This window comes from Limanda limanda, chromosome 5 (assembly GCF_963576545.1).
Source record: "Limanda limanda chromosome 5, fLimLim1.1, whole genome shotgun sequence".
NCBI classification, from domain to species: domain Eukaryota; kingdom Metazoa; phylum Chordata; class Actinopteri; order Pleuronectiformes; family Pleuronectidae; genus Limanda; species Limanda limanda.
In genome coordinates this window covers 13,137,311-13,154,436 of record NC_083640.1, presented here as the reverse complement: position 1 = coordinate 13,154,436, position 17,126 = coordinate 13,137,311, and the positions used below count along the sequence as shown (strand labels likewise).

The 17,126-nt window shown below is 39.4% G+C and overlaps 1 protein-coding gene across 1 annotated transcript in view; it reads left to right on the top strand.

The window, feature by feature from the left end:
• The first annotated feature begins 3,558 nt into the window (after positions 1–3,558).
• Positions 3,559–17,126, top strand: part of iqgap2 (IQ motif containing GTPase activating protein 2) — a 31,595-nt gene continuing 18,027 nt past the window's right edge. Inside the window, exons 1-5 of the mRNA XM_061071600.1 lie at positions 3,559–3,816; positions 7,437–7,536; positions 12,769–12,925; positions 13,426–13,503; positions 15,280–15,356. Of these exons, the coding sequence (XP_060927583.1) occupies positions 3,771–3,816; positions 7,437–7,536; positions 12,769–12,925; positions 13,426–13,503; positions 15,280–15,356 (458 nt within the window). The 5' untranslated portion in view covers positions 3,559–3,770. The remainder of the gene's footprint in view (positions 3,817–7,436; positions 7,537–12,768; positions 12,926–13,425; positions 13,504–15,279; positions 15,357–17,126) is intronic.

Here is a 17,126-nt window from a genome sequence, read left to right as displayed (position 1 = left end):
TAATGAAAAACTGTATATTCTTGTACTAATAACTGTCTAGTGTGTTCAATCTGAGGATGTTTGTATTATTTTCTGCTTCGTTATTGTAAAAGTTGGAATTCTACTGATTTTATCCAAGTGTTGTTAGTGTGGGTCGTCACGTGTGTATTATTTGTACAAAGGCTCTCTGATGAGCTCTCCCTCTGAGTTTCGTTAGCTTTGTGTTGGATCTTGCTCGTGGCGGTGGCATTCACATGTCATGCCATGCTGCTTCCTTTTTAAAAATACTGAATGGCCTTTTTTAAATGTGCCTCTCCTTAACTGGAGCAGTCTGCCCATAGTCATGTGGTGTCCCGGGGGATATGAGGATCAGACAGAAACGGAAAAACAGAAGTGAATAGATCAAATACTCATGGGGGATTTGTGATTATGTGTGGAATTTGTTAGGGTGTGAACCTCTTCTCCTTTATTAGTCTTCCCCTTTTTTTGATAAAGCTTTTATTTCTGTGGGAAAAACCTCCTCTCATGAAGAGAAAAATCTGTTGCTCAATTAGTGACAGCGTATGATAATATGATCAGATGATCAGATGGTGTAAGTTACCAACGCAAGACTATAAAGTAATAATGTAAATATCAATCAGGGCCTCTTTGTGCCGCCCATGATGAAAGTGTCTCCTAAGGAAACATTGGCTTTTTTTTCTGATTTTGTGTCTTCAAATCATCTGGGAAAAAATTGGCCAAAAATCCTTTCAATAGTTGTTGCGAACAAACAAAAATCTTGACGATTAATTTGATTTTTAAAATAGGGAAAACATTTTTTTGAACTTGCCATAATCGAACAATTGAAAACATCATCTACCTTGACCGGATGTGTCCTGTCTTTCAACATTCGAGCCTCAATTCATCATAGAGAATATCAAAGGGGGTGAAGTGTTAAAATACCTCTAAATATTTAGTAATCAAATATATTTAAACAGTTGAGACTGTTGAGGTGCTTGCAGTTTTGTTTATTTTGTCCTTGGGGGTTGTATTTTCTGTGGCTAATAGCTGAATAGAGTTCTCCCGTGTTTCTGTGTTATTGCAGCATAGAGGTAGTTTCTTGCTCTGCAAAAGGCTCTCGAGACTATTCCAAAAAAGAAAAAAAAAAGGCTTCCAAACTGGTACTGTACACGTGCATCAATTTCCATAAACCTATTCACAGATTTTCAGTTGGAAACACATAATGAGGTGTGCTGCTATTGTGCAATAGATATTTTTGACCATATGATTTTAATATTTTTGAAAACTAGAGTCTGACATATATTAAATGAATGCACTGATGTCAAAGCAATGACTTTTGTCCAGCGTCACTGCAGTGAAGTACTGTATGTTTTTCGGCTGGTCTACATTTTGTGTTACAGTATACTGGGGATAATTCATGTTACTCTTTATGTTTGAGGTATTTTTTTTTTTTTTTCTCTGTATTCATGTGCGTTTATGCGAGTGTGTGTAAGAATGACAAAGCCAGAGTCCTGTATGTGTGTGTGTGGATGCACGAGTATAAATATTATGTACATATCAAAGCTGATATTGGTGAAGTTCTGGGTTAAATGTGTGTAAAATCCTTGATCGATTCATGTGTCTCCTGCTCTGTCCAAGCGATTAATCCATCTCCTGTATCTCTGTTGTACATCTCTGTGTGTCCTTGGCTTAAGTCCCTTCTCACCTGCTACTTTGTGTGTGTGTGTGCGCGTGTGTGTGCACCAACTTGCATGTATGTAAGAAAACTTCCATTATTTTGTGGTCAACTTTGCGTTCTTACTGTAAACTTCTTCTGGCAGAAAATGATGGCAATATTAAGAGTTTTGTTGAAGAAAATGTGAATGTATCACTCTGTTGATCCATTTTATGGAGGTAATTAAGTGTATGTGGAGAATACAGTTGTGTGTTTTATTGTATGCCAGTCATAGGATGACTGAGCTGTGTGTTCAGAGATCTGTAAGTGGGGAAAGATGTGAAGAAATATTTGCCAAATGATGCTCTGTGAATAATGTTTAAAACTGGAAAGGCAGGGATTGCAGACTGTGCTGCATATATACAATAATATATATACAATAAAAGCTATGTTCTCTAGCAAAACGATGCTGTGCTTCTGTTCTTTTTACACATTACATTACTGCAGTTGTTTAATGACATTTGAGCAAGATGGAGTCCTAATTTCATTTCAGTTTGTTCACTACTTACATTAGTCAACCTATTTGGTGTGATTACAACTATTACAGTTTACAGTGTAATATAAAACAACTGTTAAATAAAGTCTATCTTCACGAAGGTAATTCAGTTTTGCTGAAACTGTTGTAGAAACATGTTATGTCTATTGTATGGTCATGTTAGAGTTTACACAACTGATGTGCTGCAGTTTTGTGTTACCAAAATTGTATCTATCATCATTGATATGTGTGAAAATATAATAAGGGACACCCCCCTGTGTACTTGGTTACTTAGTGTAAATACATGCAGAGAAATACTTTCAATAAATTTGTGTTCCTTATGGTTCCTTCAAACATAATCTCAAAGTAATGCTGCCATCTAGTGTCTGAAATAAAGTATTGACATTATTAGAGTACTTGGTATAGCAATTCTGACAAAGTCAGATGTAAAAAAATGCAATTATATATATTTCTATTATTGTATACATGTGCCTATTATTCCAATATTATTTTCAATAATTAAAAGAACTTTAATTACGACTTTAATTACATTTGTTACAAATATTTTTAAACTGGATTTGCCAACCAGGTTGTTAGTCTAAGACTGTATTTTTCAGAATACACATTGGTAAATTACATGTATTTTATTAACAGTATGTAAGTTAGCATTTTATTTAATTTGTATTGTAGTACAATTCAGAATTTATTTTAAGTTTTTATTTCTGAATTCTTAAGGCCGGTTCTGGACTTAGACAAAGGCTTCGGACCAGAGGTGACTTTTCTGTCTTTGAAACAACTTCAATGAGGAGATCTGTCTGGCCAACTTCTTATCCTCTTCTAAATCTCTCTAACAGACACATCTGTACAGGTGGGCTTTCTCCTAGTTCTGATTATTCCGTCTATTTTAATAATTTTATGATCTCCCCATGGACATCCGGACTGCAGACAGTTTACACATCTTCCGCCGCAAACTAAAAACATACCTCTTCCGACTATACCTTGAATACAATTTTGAAACTAACAATTTAGTAGCACTTAAATGGCGCTTAGTTATAGCACTTTGTAGTTTTGCTTTATTTTTGAAGAAATTGTACTTTCTTGTTGTTCTGGGTTTGTACCCTCTGGGTTGAATGCACTTATTTTAAGTCGCTTTGGATTACAGCGTCAGCTTAATGAAATGTAATGTAATGTAATGTATGACTGTTGGGGCACCAATAAGCAATTACGCCCAGGGCACCCAAATGGCTAGCCGCGGCCCTGGAGGTGGTCGTCCCTTCGCAGTGAGAGCAGCGTGCGCCACCCTTTTCCACCAGCAGATGGTGCAAGGTGCTCAAACTCCAGCTCCTGTCCCGTCAATCATTGCACCTCAGATAAGGAGCCCGGGGAGCCGCGGGGGAGCAGAGCCCGAGGAGAGAGAGAGCAGCATGGGGGAGGTCTGCCAGTGACAGTCGGCTTGTTTCCACATGTGACTCCGGAGAAGGACACTTTCTGTCACTTTGTCCTCATCGACTCGGCCGGGGAGGAGGCGCGGCGCTCTGCGGGCTGTCACGTTAGTTTTTAGTTCAGACGAGTTCACGCGAGTGGAGGAGGAAACGAGGCAGGATGCACCATGAAGAAACCAACACTGCACACAAGCCTCGCTATGGAAGTAAGTAGCTCGGGGTTTTTTTGGGTTTAACGCGGCAGTACCGGTCCCGGGGATCCTTCAGCCGGCTGGCGGAGAGTGTGTGGTGCCTTCCCCGGGAGGTTTGATCAGCAACAGGTGGTCGAGCTCCAGCTGAGCAGCAGTGGGGCGCCTTGTGTAGGTGTGGCAGGAAAGTGACGTTCAACGTGGTCACACGCGAATGAGAGTTTACAAACTATAACTTGAAAAGGTTCCAGGTGAATATTCACTTCACTGGTTGTTAGATTAAAGTTGGGAAATAGTTTAGTTTGGGTTCCAGGTTAAAGATGTTGAAAAGTCCCGACCCTCATTGAACTGCACCTTTTCACTTGAAGTGCACTCAGAGTGTTTTATCATCTATTTATTTAATGGTGGCCTATCAGCCTCTCTGCACATTTGGCATTTTCTCATAGGTTAACCATTAACTTGGGATTTGGCTGCTGTGGAGAAATCTATAACCTGGCTCCATTAGTATGCCAGGAATGTACCTGAGCGTTGTATAAAATAAATAAATGTTCTACGTTTGCACAATGCTTCACTAGGTAAAGTTGCACTGGAGATATCCTGTCACTTGACCACATCTGGGTGCAAGGTACAACTTCTGAGAGATAACGCCAGTAAATGATGTCATCAGTGGAGTCCATCTGCCTTTGACTCCACTCATTGTAGAGACACAAATAAAAGTTGGACTCTTTCATTTGCTGCCCCTTATGTGCAGCCTTATAAGCCTTGGTTTGTTGTTCCCAGTTGGCCTCCCCAGAAAGTTGGGTAGCTAAAAGACAAACAGTGTGAGTCATAATCCTAGAGCCCGTAGCTCTGGTTCATGACAAACAAAGGCAACAAATGCATCCTGAGGGTTAAATATAAGGCTCAGTTCAAGTGTGCAGAAAAGCGACTCCAGGAAGTGTGTGTGTGTGTGTGTGTGTGTGTGTGTGTGTGTCAGCAGAGGTAGTGTGTAATGGGGTTGCTCTGGCCTCTGAGATCAATGTTCATTCATACAGATTTATAACCGCCGCACAGCTGGGCTGATGTGGTCGGATGGCCGGATATAGAGCTCATGAGGGGTTAGGGGCACTTTTGTGTGTGTACTTATACACCATACTAAGACTTAGACCTAGATTTGTCAGCTGCACATTCATTCTGCCCATCTTTCGCTCCACCACATCTCTAAGGTGCCCTACTGGAATCAGATCTGGTGCCTGACGGAGGCCAGTGAAGCTCAGTAAACTCACTGTCATGTTCACGAGACCAGTTAGATATCATGATGCAGTTGAATCCAAATTCTGACCCTTTCATCTGTGTGTAAAGTTGTTCCTAGTGAAGTGCCACATCAGTGTATATCCGTATATTATGCACTAATTTGTCAGTTTATAGATTTTGAGCTTAAACCTTTGCTGTCAAACACATCAGTTCTGCAGTTAATCCTACATTCATGACAGTTGTAATGTTCTAGAAATGGAACATTACACTTAAACTGTTGATTCCATTTAATCATCATTTTGGAGGCAGCAGTTGAAACACTGGTTCTTCTATAGTTTTTTTTCCCAGCCCATACTCAGTATATTAGTGAGGGTACACTAAGCAAGAGCCAGGCCTAATACAGTACAGTTCAGCTACAACACAAACTCCATCCTCAGAAGTGATCGTACAGTTGTAACAACTTCTATCTCAAACAATTTCAGTAGAGATGAAACATTGTAACCTTCACAAACGTAGGATTTGCTGCAGGACTGCTGCATCATTAGTTTTAGCTGGGTGTACCTAATAAACTGCCAACTGAGTGTGTCAAGCCTGTATTGAGACCTTGTGAACGGATGCAGGTGGCTGATGAATAGACAGAGTTAAATGGAGAGAGCTTGAGAGCTTTAAAGCCCCACAGAGACTTCATGAACAGAATATATGTTCCACAGGGAAACTGTTTCAAAGCTGCACTGCAAAAACAATAAGTATAATAAAGGATTTGCAGGCATAACATGCTACAAATGACATGACTCCACTAAGTAATTGAAGCACAGATCAGCATTACAGAGCTACAACTCTTAATCTACCCTTGCAGCACTGGGATAATATTGTTTAAGCTGATCAATGAACGGGTTTAACCAGTTTCACATAAAGGGATAGTTCCCCGAAAAATTAAAATCCACTCATTATCTACTCCCCACTGTGCCGATGGAGGGGCGGCTGACGTGTTTGAGTCCACAAAACTTTTGGAGTCTCAGAGGTAAACAGTGTTGCAGCCAGATCCAATGCAATTGAAGTAGCTTGTGACTCCTTCTTCAGATGTAATAAAACAACAGGAAAAAACACAACATGCCTCCATACTGCTCGTGTGGTGTCATCCAAGTGTCTGGAAGCCCCACTCTCATATTTGAAACGCTATTAATTTACACATTGTTTTTTATGCCCGTGAGACTCCAAAAGTGTTTTCAAACACTTTAAATTCATGTCACATGTGGACAAAAGATAAATTGACTGTGTTGTGTTTTTGCATGAGTCTTTGCATTATGTGTTTTATTCAATGATATTTGAGATCCTATCCTTAAAAGTAAAAACTACAACGTCAGCTGCTGGTCTATAGTTGAACTCAAGACAATGCTCTTGGTCAAGTTTGATAAAGAACTGTTTTTGAAACTGAGCAGACATTGTTCCTTCACTCAGCCATAAATAAAGAGATTTGATTGGATTAGATTAGAGTGGGGTAAGAAGTATTTTGAGGGGGGGGCATGGATCTCATTAAGCCGCAGGTAACTCTCAGCAGAAATTACTTAGACACCCCACTAAGGCCACCACGACATGAGCATTTCTTTTCCCACATAAAGGGGCTCAGTGGAGCGTGTGATAGAGGATAATGTCTGAGGGGTTATCAAACTATTACAAAATCAATTAGATCCCTTTTATAACAGTAAATATCCTCTTAGCCTGATTTTTTTTTTTGCGTTCTGTGAACTCTTTAACAAGATGAAATTGCAGTATCAAAGCTCAGATAAATTATTTTTTTCTGCTTGAAACCTGTCAATTTACCCATTTATATATGTACAAGTAACTTTTAATGTCCGTCTAATGACCAAATTATTTTGAGAAAAATAAATATCTGTGGTGGGGTGAATTTGTACAGTGGACAAATAAGCTGTGTTATGTTAAAGATAACCTACTGTATATCTGATTCTTAAACCTGCACTGGCTAATCCTCTTATTGAAGTGACCTTTCCTGGGATCTGATCTCTTCTGAAAACTAGAATTGCACTCAGAAGAGCGTATACCTCTGCCAGATCTGTATTTGGATCCATACAAAACTGCACACACTCATCAATACCAACCCTTTTAAATATTTCTGAAGTTTTTCATTCATTCACAAATATTTTTCTGAGAAATCAATGAAAACGTTGAAAAGCTCTACCTAGCAATGTTGGTCAAAATAATGGTCCAGATCTTCCCCAAAATGTATTGAGTATTTTGCTCAGTCATCCAAACCCTCCCTGGTGGAGGTATTTATAATTTTTTTATATTTCACGAGCCCTACTTTTACCTGTAATTTATTAAGCAAAATGAATTGGCATATTGGAAAATGATTACATGATAACATGATTTTGATGATTTTCTTTCAGCCATTCAGGATGATGAGAGGCTGTCAGCAGAGGAGATGGACGAGAGGAGACGACAGAATATCGCCTATGAGTACCTGTGTCACCTGGAGGAGGCCAAAAGGTAAGACGTGAGGCAACACAAGGAGCTGGCAGGAAGGTGGGAGGGTGGGAGGGAGGGATGAAGGGAAAAAAACCTTGCAGATAAGAGCAGCTTAATGGCACATGCTGACTAAAGCCAACCACTTTCCTTTAGGTTGTTTACTCTGTCACATCTCGGAGCTCCTTGGAATATGGGTGTAGTTTTTTTGTCAAGCACTCCATGGTTTCTTTCATGTTTGATTATCTAGAACAGTTTCACAGTACAAGTTTGCGTTTGAACTTTGTTATGCAGATATTAAAGCAGCAGGACGTGTTTGAGAAATTAAGTGATAAAGAGAAAGTGAGGGGAATGTGGATAGATAAGGGAACAGAGCAGTGTGTCATTAAAAATGTTTGTGATAGCATGGAGCTGTAATGAGATGACACGGAGCTATAAGCATCGTGTGTGATCAAAACACGGGAGGTGCTGACTGTGAGTGACTCTCTTTCCATCACACTCTTAAAGGTTCAGTGTGTAGAATTTAGTGACATCTAGGGCTGAAGTTGCTTAGCAGCCTCACCATCTTCTTCCAAACATGAGAGAGAACCTCTGGCATTCAGTTGTCATAAAAACTCCAAAAGTGTTGTTTGTCCAGTCATGGCTGCTGTAAAAAACATGGTGGCCTCCGTAGAGAGGACCCGCTCCTGAAGTAAATATAAAGAATATTTAGATATTAAGAGCTCATTTTAGGGTAAAGAAAACAACAATTCAGACAATTGAGATAAAACACACTAGTGAAATTATCACTAGGATTATTTTATTTTTAATTTCTGCCAATAGATCCCTTTCACTTACATCTTACACACTCGACCTTTAAAGGCATTAATTGTTGAATAAATCAAATAACAATCTAGAAGGGTATTTTATATATTTTGAGTTGGGGAAGTGGATATTTTTGTTCCTGGTAGCTTGCTCTCATTTCCACAATCATTTTCAATTGTAATTCTAAAGACAACATGAATCTGATGAAGAATCAAGGTGCCTGAGCAAAACTAAAACGTGCTTCAACGAAACCACTTCCTGTCTCGTAGAGCAGGGCATCCACTAGAACAGACAAGAACAGGAAGTGTGACCTAGCCTATTTTAACACAGTGATCTGTGACAGCCCCTCCCTGTCATGAAGAGATTATTCCCAAAATGGAATATTTATGCTCAAATCCATTTTAGCAAGCTGTAGTTTAGTGGTGATTCAACAAGATTACTGTTTGACAACCAAACATGCACTTTGACTTTGTAAAGACTGTTTGAATAGCCTACATCATCTGCTTATGTCACGGGATAATAAGGGTCTACAAGGGCAGTCAGGCTAGACTAAGCACAGATTCAGTCATACATCATTCAGTAACTGGGCCACACCTAGAGTATGACACATTTGTCTTGGAGTCGTTTGCTGCTAAAAGTTTAGTGGAAGAGCTGAGCTGTTTACTTTACAGTTTAGAGAACAGTTGTTTTAGTGAGACACTATGGTAAACCACAGAATGGCCACTATTTTACTCTCGTACACACACTTTTACTTTGTGGCTGTCTGTTACACCACCCCAGTGCAACTGACTTCTCCCTCACTCCTGGTAATTGTGCAATGGAGCCTCTATTCTGGGAGAGGTGTCACATTCGATTAGGATTAAGACAGAAGTCTAATGAAGCTGTTGTCCACAGAGAGCATGGGATTAGGTCCTGCTCTCTGGGGTCAGGAGTCAGCAGTCACTGAAACCAGGTCGCCGTGAGGAGGCAACTCTCTAACATACAACTGAGTTATGATCTTAGAAGAAGAAATTATTGAATCCCCAACTCAACAACATTGGTAGTGACAAATGTTTGACCATGCACAAACAGGCCAATGTTTGTAAAACACCACTGTATTTAAATTAAAATTGTATTATTGGACATGGAAAGAAAATTCTGTTAATTATTTTTAAATCCATAGATTCATCATGTAACAAAAGGTCCGGTCATTAGGACACTGATATTTGTTTGTAATTATATTTATTTATATGAATGAAGAAATATCTAGTTTGCTATTCATTCTTTTTTCATTTTAATTGATTAACAATTTTGTAATTGAATTCATCACCGTTCAAAGGGTGACAATTTGTTTCTCCTCCATATTTACGTCATTGTTAATTCTATTAGGTGACCTGTTTTTATTAGTTGAGTCTTAATTAGCTACTGTGTGAACGTGTGTGAATTATTTTCTGATAGACCTCATGATGAATAGCTGAAGCTTATGCTGGTGCTAATCAAGATTCGAATAAAGAAATAAAACTAAAGTTATATCTCTGCTTTATCTACTGTGACACAGCTCTATGTCTGCCGTGATAAGAGACAGACAATTGGAATAAATCTAGGTCATTCCAAAGTCAAAATGTCACATATGATCTACTTGCATATTTCATTTGAAGCCAGAAAACTTTACATGCTTTAGTGTTCAAATTCTGCTATGTTTTGAGCTTAACTTTGTGGGTGGTGTTGTCGGTACACACACACACACACACACACAAACACTGTAACCAGACTTTGTACCCTCACTGGAGAGTAAACAGTTGCTGGTTTACACTAGTAGCTTTTTTGGATGCTGACCATTTTGTTTTGGCTTAGATACAGGTCCACTCCTGAGCTATGTTGAGCTATGAATGATACTATCCTAATTTTTATAGACACCCTGTCCCACAGCACACAAACTAAGTCTCTCTCTTTGCACACACAGAGGCACAGGCACACATACAAACTCATGACCAGCATGACTAAGCTAGATGACGCAAGAAGAAACTTTGTAGACAGAAATACTGTGGCTAAAAACAAAGGACTGTAGTTTACTAAATATGTGTTGAGATGTGACAAGCTTAAAGTCCTGCAGTCCAGAGAGCTGTGTTGTGTTGAGCCCGGTGGGCCACAGATTGGACAATGACAGGAAGGCCTGCTGTAGAGGTTTGTAAACAGGACTATACCCTGTCTTGCTTCAGGAGACAAATTCCCCCTGCATTGTTTTAAGTACAGGAAGTGAAGCTCTGTTGCCAATGCAGGATGTTACTTTTCACTATGTTTTCATGTTCCCGCCCACAATGTTTTTGCTTTCTTTTTTAGACAGGTACGTTTTTTTTCGTTTTTTTCTCTGCAATCATCTGTGTGTGTGTGTTTAACTTCTTTAGGACCTTTTCCAGCATAAACACTGACCTTGTCAGGACCAGTAGACCTCATGGGGACCAATGCCCGGGCCTTATGAGGACACAATTTCTGAGGTCCTACTTAACGCTAGGGGTATGATGTGAATTGTGGGTAGGTTAAGGTTTGGTATGAATGGTTCATGGTTAAGGATAAGGTTTTTGGTGAGCCTGTTCCCATCGACTGGAAGTCAATGGGAAGTCCTAATAAGGATAGCTGCACAAAGGGTGTATGAGAGAGAGGACCCTGTGTCTGTATCTGTTTTTGAAGTCATTCATCCACAAATGGGCTTTTCCTGTCAGGCAAGATGTGTGGTTGTTGTAAGTTAATTGATGCATCATTATGGTGATGCTACAATAGCATCTGCTTGATACCAGGTCCAGAAATGCTGACTCAACATCAGTGTGGGTAATTACATTTGAGAGTAGAGCATGTACCTGGTAATCCTAACCATACCAGTAATTGACTGTGTGAAGTGCCGGAGACATATGTAATAATGACTTGAACTTTCTTTGATCCCTAACCTGTAAAAAATCCCTTTCATATGTGGGGAGAAAATGTCTTAAAAAAGGACTAGATCTATGTTGTGACATTTGTTGACATGTGTTCCCGTATTATCCCAAATGTTTCCAACATTGTTCAACCCAGAGAATTACAGGATTGTTTCATTTTGTTTGCCTTTGAATTGCTTCATATCTGCTTTACTCTTGGTTTAGCCCGCCTCTGCTGCAACTTCTGGGGCAAATTACTTTTGACAAAGGAAAAACACGCTGCTAGCCATTTGTTTTTACTGCTCATTTTACAAAACACTGAAGTATGGTGTAGGGTTTCTTGCATCAGCTGACGTTCTTGGTTTTCGCACATGCTTTATCCTTTAAAGTGCCACACCCAATCACCTCACAGGTTTATATTGATAGTACATGATGTGTTGTGGTTATCCTTAATGTGCTGACACTTATTTTGGGAGAGTGTTTCCGTAGCACCCACTTGTCCTTAATTAACACAAACATGGAGTCCGTGGGCCTGGATGTGGGAAGGTACACTTTATTGCTTTAAGGCTCAAAGTAGACAGGAGTTGCTGGTACTAATGAAACTCATAAATGAAACGTAAGCAAACTATATTACCGAGCACTGCACACCTTTACAAAAGCTATTCTCAACTGTACAATGACGAGCGACAGTTTTTGTCATTTCATTGTGCATCAATCAGGGCTGAGGTGTGACCGAAGTAATAAATATGGTGTCGCACTTCCAGGCAGTCAGATAATGTGTAACAGATTTTCAGACCATGATGATTCACAGTGCTCACAAATCATTCACTAGCTCTTAGGAATGTATTTTTGCAAAGATCTCAGGGAATCGACGGGCACAGGCTGCAGCTCTGAAGTCACGATTCAACCTTCCAAAGGGAAATGACATCAGTCAGAAAGATGATTAACAGGATTCAACGTAAACTGAATATTCTCTGTTCAGTTTTTATTTTTTCAAACATCTCAGATTCACTTCTACTCACATTGTTGAAGTGAAACTCATTAACCTTTGCCATTGATCAGTTAAGACTTAATTTAATTATCTTTAACCTAAAATTATACCTTCACATTGTGTCATACTGCAATTCTTTCCACAGCCCTCTTCCCAAAGCAGGTTGGGAACAGTGTTAGTGTTGCCTGTAACAATACAGTTATCTCAGGCCAACACATTTGTCAAGTTGTTTAACCAAAAGCTTGTCAGTTAACTGTAGCAGCAAAAGCCTCAGTGTGTAATGAATAAATAATGCATGACTGGTGCCAATTTAATGAAAGCCAGGCTAAGATCTCAGGTGCCAAGGTAAACACACCAGACGGGTGTTTTTGAATGAATAGCATCACATGGTGTTAATTATTAAAAAGGTGTCACTAAACTGAGCATGACATCTTAATGCTCTGGGGATTTTAGTTTCGTAGACAATGATAGCTGTACAATCTAATAAAAATACATATATTTTTACATTAGCTGATTAGAGATGATTATGAAAATGATTTGCCTGGCCTGAGGTCGATGTTTGTGTACTTTCAGGTGGATGGAGGCCTGCCTAGAGGAGGATCTACCTGCTACCACAGAATTGGAAGAAGGGCTGAGGAATGGCGTGTATCTGGGAAAACTCGCCAATTTCTTTGCCCCCAAGATGGTGTCAGAGAAAAGGATCTATGACAGAGATCAGGCCCGATTTAAGGCGAGTCTCCATCATTTTGCATTCAAAACATTTCAAGCTTCCCTCTTTAGGTAAGGTCCTACTACATTTGTTTTCGTCACCAGGCTGTTTCTAGATTTTTCAGGCATTTCATGGCAGTTTTACAGTTTTACAAAGTTTTACATTAGAAAAGGAGTGGAGGCAGGCTAGAGTTTGGACTTCCCTGTAACACACAGCTTTGCTTTTCAGAAATAGCCTGACTTTGAGCTTATTTTTTCCTCCTTGAATTTTAAACAATACTTGTTGATGTTGTAATCAGTTTGGTTATTCAGTAGGGGGATGTTTGTTTTAAGTGAGCCAGATCAACTGTTGCATGTGTTTTACATTCATTGATGATAAGGTTGCTTTTCTGTAATTATTATTATATATTGTATATAATCATATAACAAACCCTTTATTATTGTCAGTAGTGGGACATTTTCCAAGAATCTCTTTGCAGTTCCTTGTATTAATGTTGCAATATTTCTCATTTTCATCTCCAGAGCAAAGGGCTGCACTTCAGACACACTGACAACACGGTGCAGTGGCTCAGAGCTATGGAGTCAGTGGGCCTCCCCAAGGTAAACCGTTACTGATGCAGACACGTCAAACAATCACAAAAAACATGTATAGTGTAAAAACCCAATGAGCCTGATATCCCAATACACACATACACACACATTCCACTGCTCACTTCTCTCTCTCTCTCCCTCCCTCTCTCCGTCTCAGACTCGGGTGACGTCTTTAACTGGGTATCAGACTTGACTCGCCATTTTTGTGACTGTGTGCTCTGATCAGAAATGAGCTTGGTTTAATTACCTTCCAGGGATGAGTCACATGGTCTTGCTCTCTCTCTCTCTTTATGTAAAGTATTCTCTCTTTCACTCTTGTGTATACATACTCTCTCACCCAGATGCGCTCACAGGTACTGAAATTTGGCACCAATTGATTTAATGTGAATCGGTGTCTGGTAGTACCGACGTAATTCAGTCGTTACCTTTAAAAGTATGGAGGTCAGTACCCAACCCTATTACAGATGGTACCCCGTTCACAGAAGGATTACAAATCATAAACTCATAATATTCTGTGAGAGCTTTCTCCAACTAAATAACATTCCTTGTTCTCACTGAAACATTTGATTTGCGATGGAGCCACATTCATTAAAGTGGAACAATCTGAAATGCCAGTGAACTCGCTGAAGCAACAGTCTTCATCAGCACAACATCATGTTATTAGTTGTTGCCAGTTGTTGAGTTGATTATTTCAGCAGATTTTATTTGGAAGATTTTTTTTCTTTTCTTTTTTGCAACGTTATGCTTTATACAGGACTGAGATCTGTATAAACTTTCTCAGCCTCAGTGGTATAACAGATGTCTTGCAAGTGAGCTGGAAACTTGTGCTTGATGCAAAAATAAACTAATCATCCAGTGAGATCCTTTTAAGTGATTCTTTGCACCATAAACTATGATACTAAGGGGCACTGACTCTTTGGATTGGTATATGGATTCACACACATTAACACAACCCTTGATCCTTAACTTCTCTTCTCTTACCTACTCTGCCAATGTCACATCATCTAGGGCAGCGCTTTGGTTCAGGTTAGTTTTAAAGTTGTTGGAGGAGCTAGGATTCAAACCACAACCTTTCGATAAGTGGATGACCCACTTCTTCTCTGAGTCAGAGCGGTTTCATTCTTATGTGATGGTTTTGCATCTTCATATTCTACCTGAAAATGTCTAAATGGATTACATCTCCGTGACGAAATACCTCCTATAAGAGTAGGTGTGACACAGAACAGTATTTAACACATTAAAGAATTTGAGTGAACACAGCTGTACAGAGGTGTATCCTGGAAATGAAAATAAAGTGAAATTGATGGCCAATTATCTCTGTACTTCTCTTTTGGGATTTATTTTTTAAGTTATTGATTAACAGGCTTTTTACGAATTGCCTTTAGGAATAGTCATTCTGGTAATATAAGCTTAAATAGGCTTTAACATTATTCCATGTTTTTGAATGAAGCCAGCAGAGCAGAGGTAAAAGGGCCAGAACAGCATTAAAACCTTTTATATTATAACCTAGTCTAATGCAATAGCACTGGAGTACAGTTTACCAGTGGGAAGTTTGTAATCCTAAATAACTATGTAAGAGATTTGTGTTGATTCAGCTGCACATATTTAGTAATCTTTATATTGCTGTTGCCTGGGATTATATTATAATATACAGGTGTTAGTATCATTGCATGGAGGACAGTTTTATTAGTGATGGATTGTGTGATCCTGTTCAGTTGCTGTAGAATAGTGTCAAGACCCTGATAAAAGGAGAGTGACTGATTCCTATTGTGTTTTTTTTTTCAGATATTTTATCCTGAAACGACCGATGTGTACGATCGCAAAAACATGCCCAAGGTGGTGTACTGCATACACGCACTCAGGTAAGACAACACGGATAAAAACCTAGTGATTTTTCACTTTGCAGCTACTGCACATTTCTCCCTTCTGACAGTTAAATTCCTCCCCCATCTCTTAAATCTTTTGTTTGCTCAGTGGAAGAGTAAAGTTTTCCTGAAGGTGCAACACCTGACTATCAAATGTAACTTCACTTCTGAGAAAGAAATGAAAACCAGTGGACTAAACTGCTATTGTTTGTAGATGACCTGAAGACCAAGTGCTGCTCTCTGGCAGCTAGAAGTAAACTGTGACCTGTAAATGTTTCTTTTCATTTTACTCAATGGTTATGGCAGACAATGTCAAACACTCGTTTGACGTTTGAGGTTATTTTGCTTTGCACAGAGACATGTATTAAATTAGATAGTTTGAGGGCTGCTCATATGTAGAATGAAAATTGTGTGGAAGTGCATAGTTTTTTCTCTGGAGTTCAGGCACTGGCTATTATTGGGCACATTGAGTTCAACCTCATGTATTTGCCAATAGGAGAACTAGTGTAAAGTAGTGATATGAAACGAGAAGTGGAAATTATTATTCCTACTTATGTAAGGCAGTTAGAAATTCAAACCTCCTTAGGATTTCTGTCAAACAGGTCAATGTTATGCTATAAAGCACTGTTCATTGAGCTGCAGTTTGCAGTTCAATGTTCTGCAATGTCACGTGGTTCCAAGCACTAAATTGTCAGTTTGCTCAAATAGCAATGCTCAAATTCACAGCTATTTTAATGTTTGTTACTCAAGTGTTTTTTAAACGCTTAGATGAACATAACTACACTAAGCTAACTGCTCAACGTCCAACACAGCATGTGAGCAGGGGCTTTGTGGCAAATCAAATATATTTCAGTGGTTAACTCTTTACTTTTAGTTTCACCTCAAAGGGTTACTTCTTTATCATGGTTTCATTTGTGTGAAAAACTCTGGTTGTATTGTTACATAGTTAGCTTGAGCATTTGGTCCTTACTTTTTCAGATAAGATGACTTGGAATGCACTAAAGTCAGTTTTATCTGTCTGACCCTTTCAGTGAGCCCCATACAGATCGAGGGAGTGGTTATGCGAGCTCCTTGGATTGTTTTCTCTGTTCAAGTGTTTTGGTCAGGTCCTGAGAGAATTGGTTTCCTTCCTTCCTTGTGCACACACGTGCTCTTCCTTCCTACGAGTCCAGTGTAAGTCCCATAAGACCTAGTGAATACTCTACGTCCCTGGGTACAAACGCATGTAGATGTGGAGGCAGGCAGTGGATGCTCATTACGTGTGGTGGAAAATTTAAACGGGAACAAAGTGTAACAGGGAAAGGACATAGCTTCTTCTGACAAAGTGGCTGAGACACAGAGCTCAATTTGTATTTAAAATGAAGAGGAAGACATGAATAACAAGGAGGATCCACAGTGTTGAGAGCAAGCTGCTCCAAGCTAGTCAGCTGACTGCTTTTTACTCCTGTGGCTTGTCATCAGCCACTGTCATTACCCCCAGTCAGCTGTTGCTGTGTTTGTATCTCAGACTGAATCATCTGCCTGCATGTTTAAATGTTACTGTTAGCATAAGCGGAGTTTAGATAGTCGTCAAAATCCCACTGTGTCTGAAGGACAGAGGGCATTTCATGTTTACACATACACTGTGACCAAAGGGCAGTCGCCTCTACAACTGTTGTGTTGGTGCTCGACCTGCCTTAAATATCTATAATTCATCATCGCTTATCAGATACCTGCGGCAAGATGAAAGTTTAATGAGGTTTCCAGTCACCTGCTTGTTCAAATAGT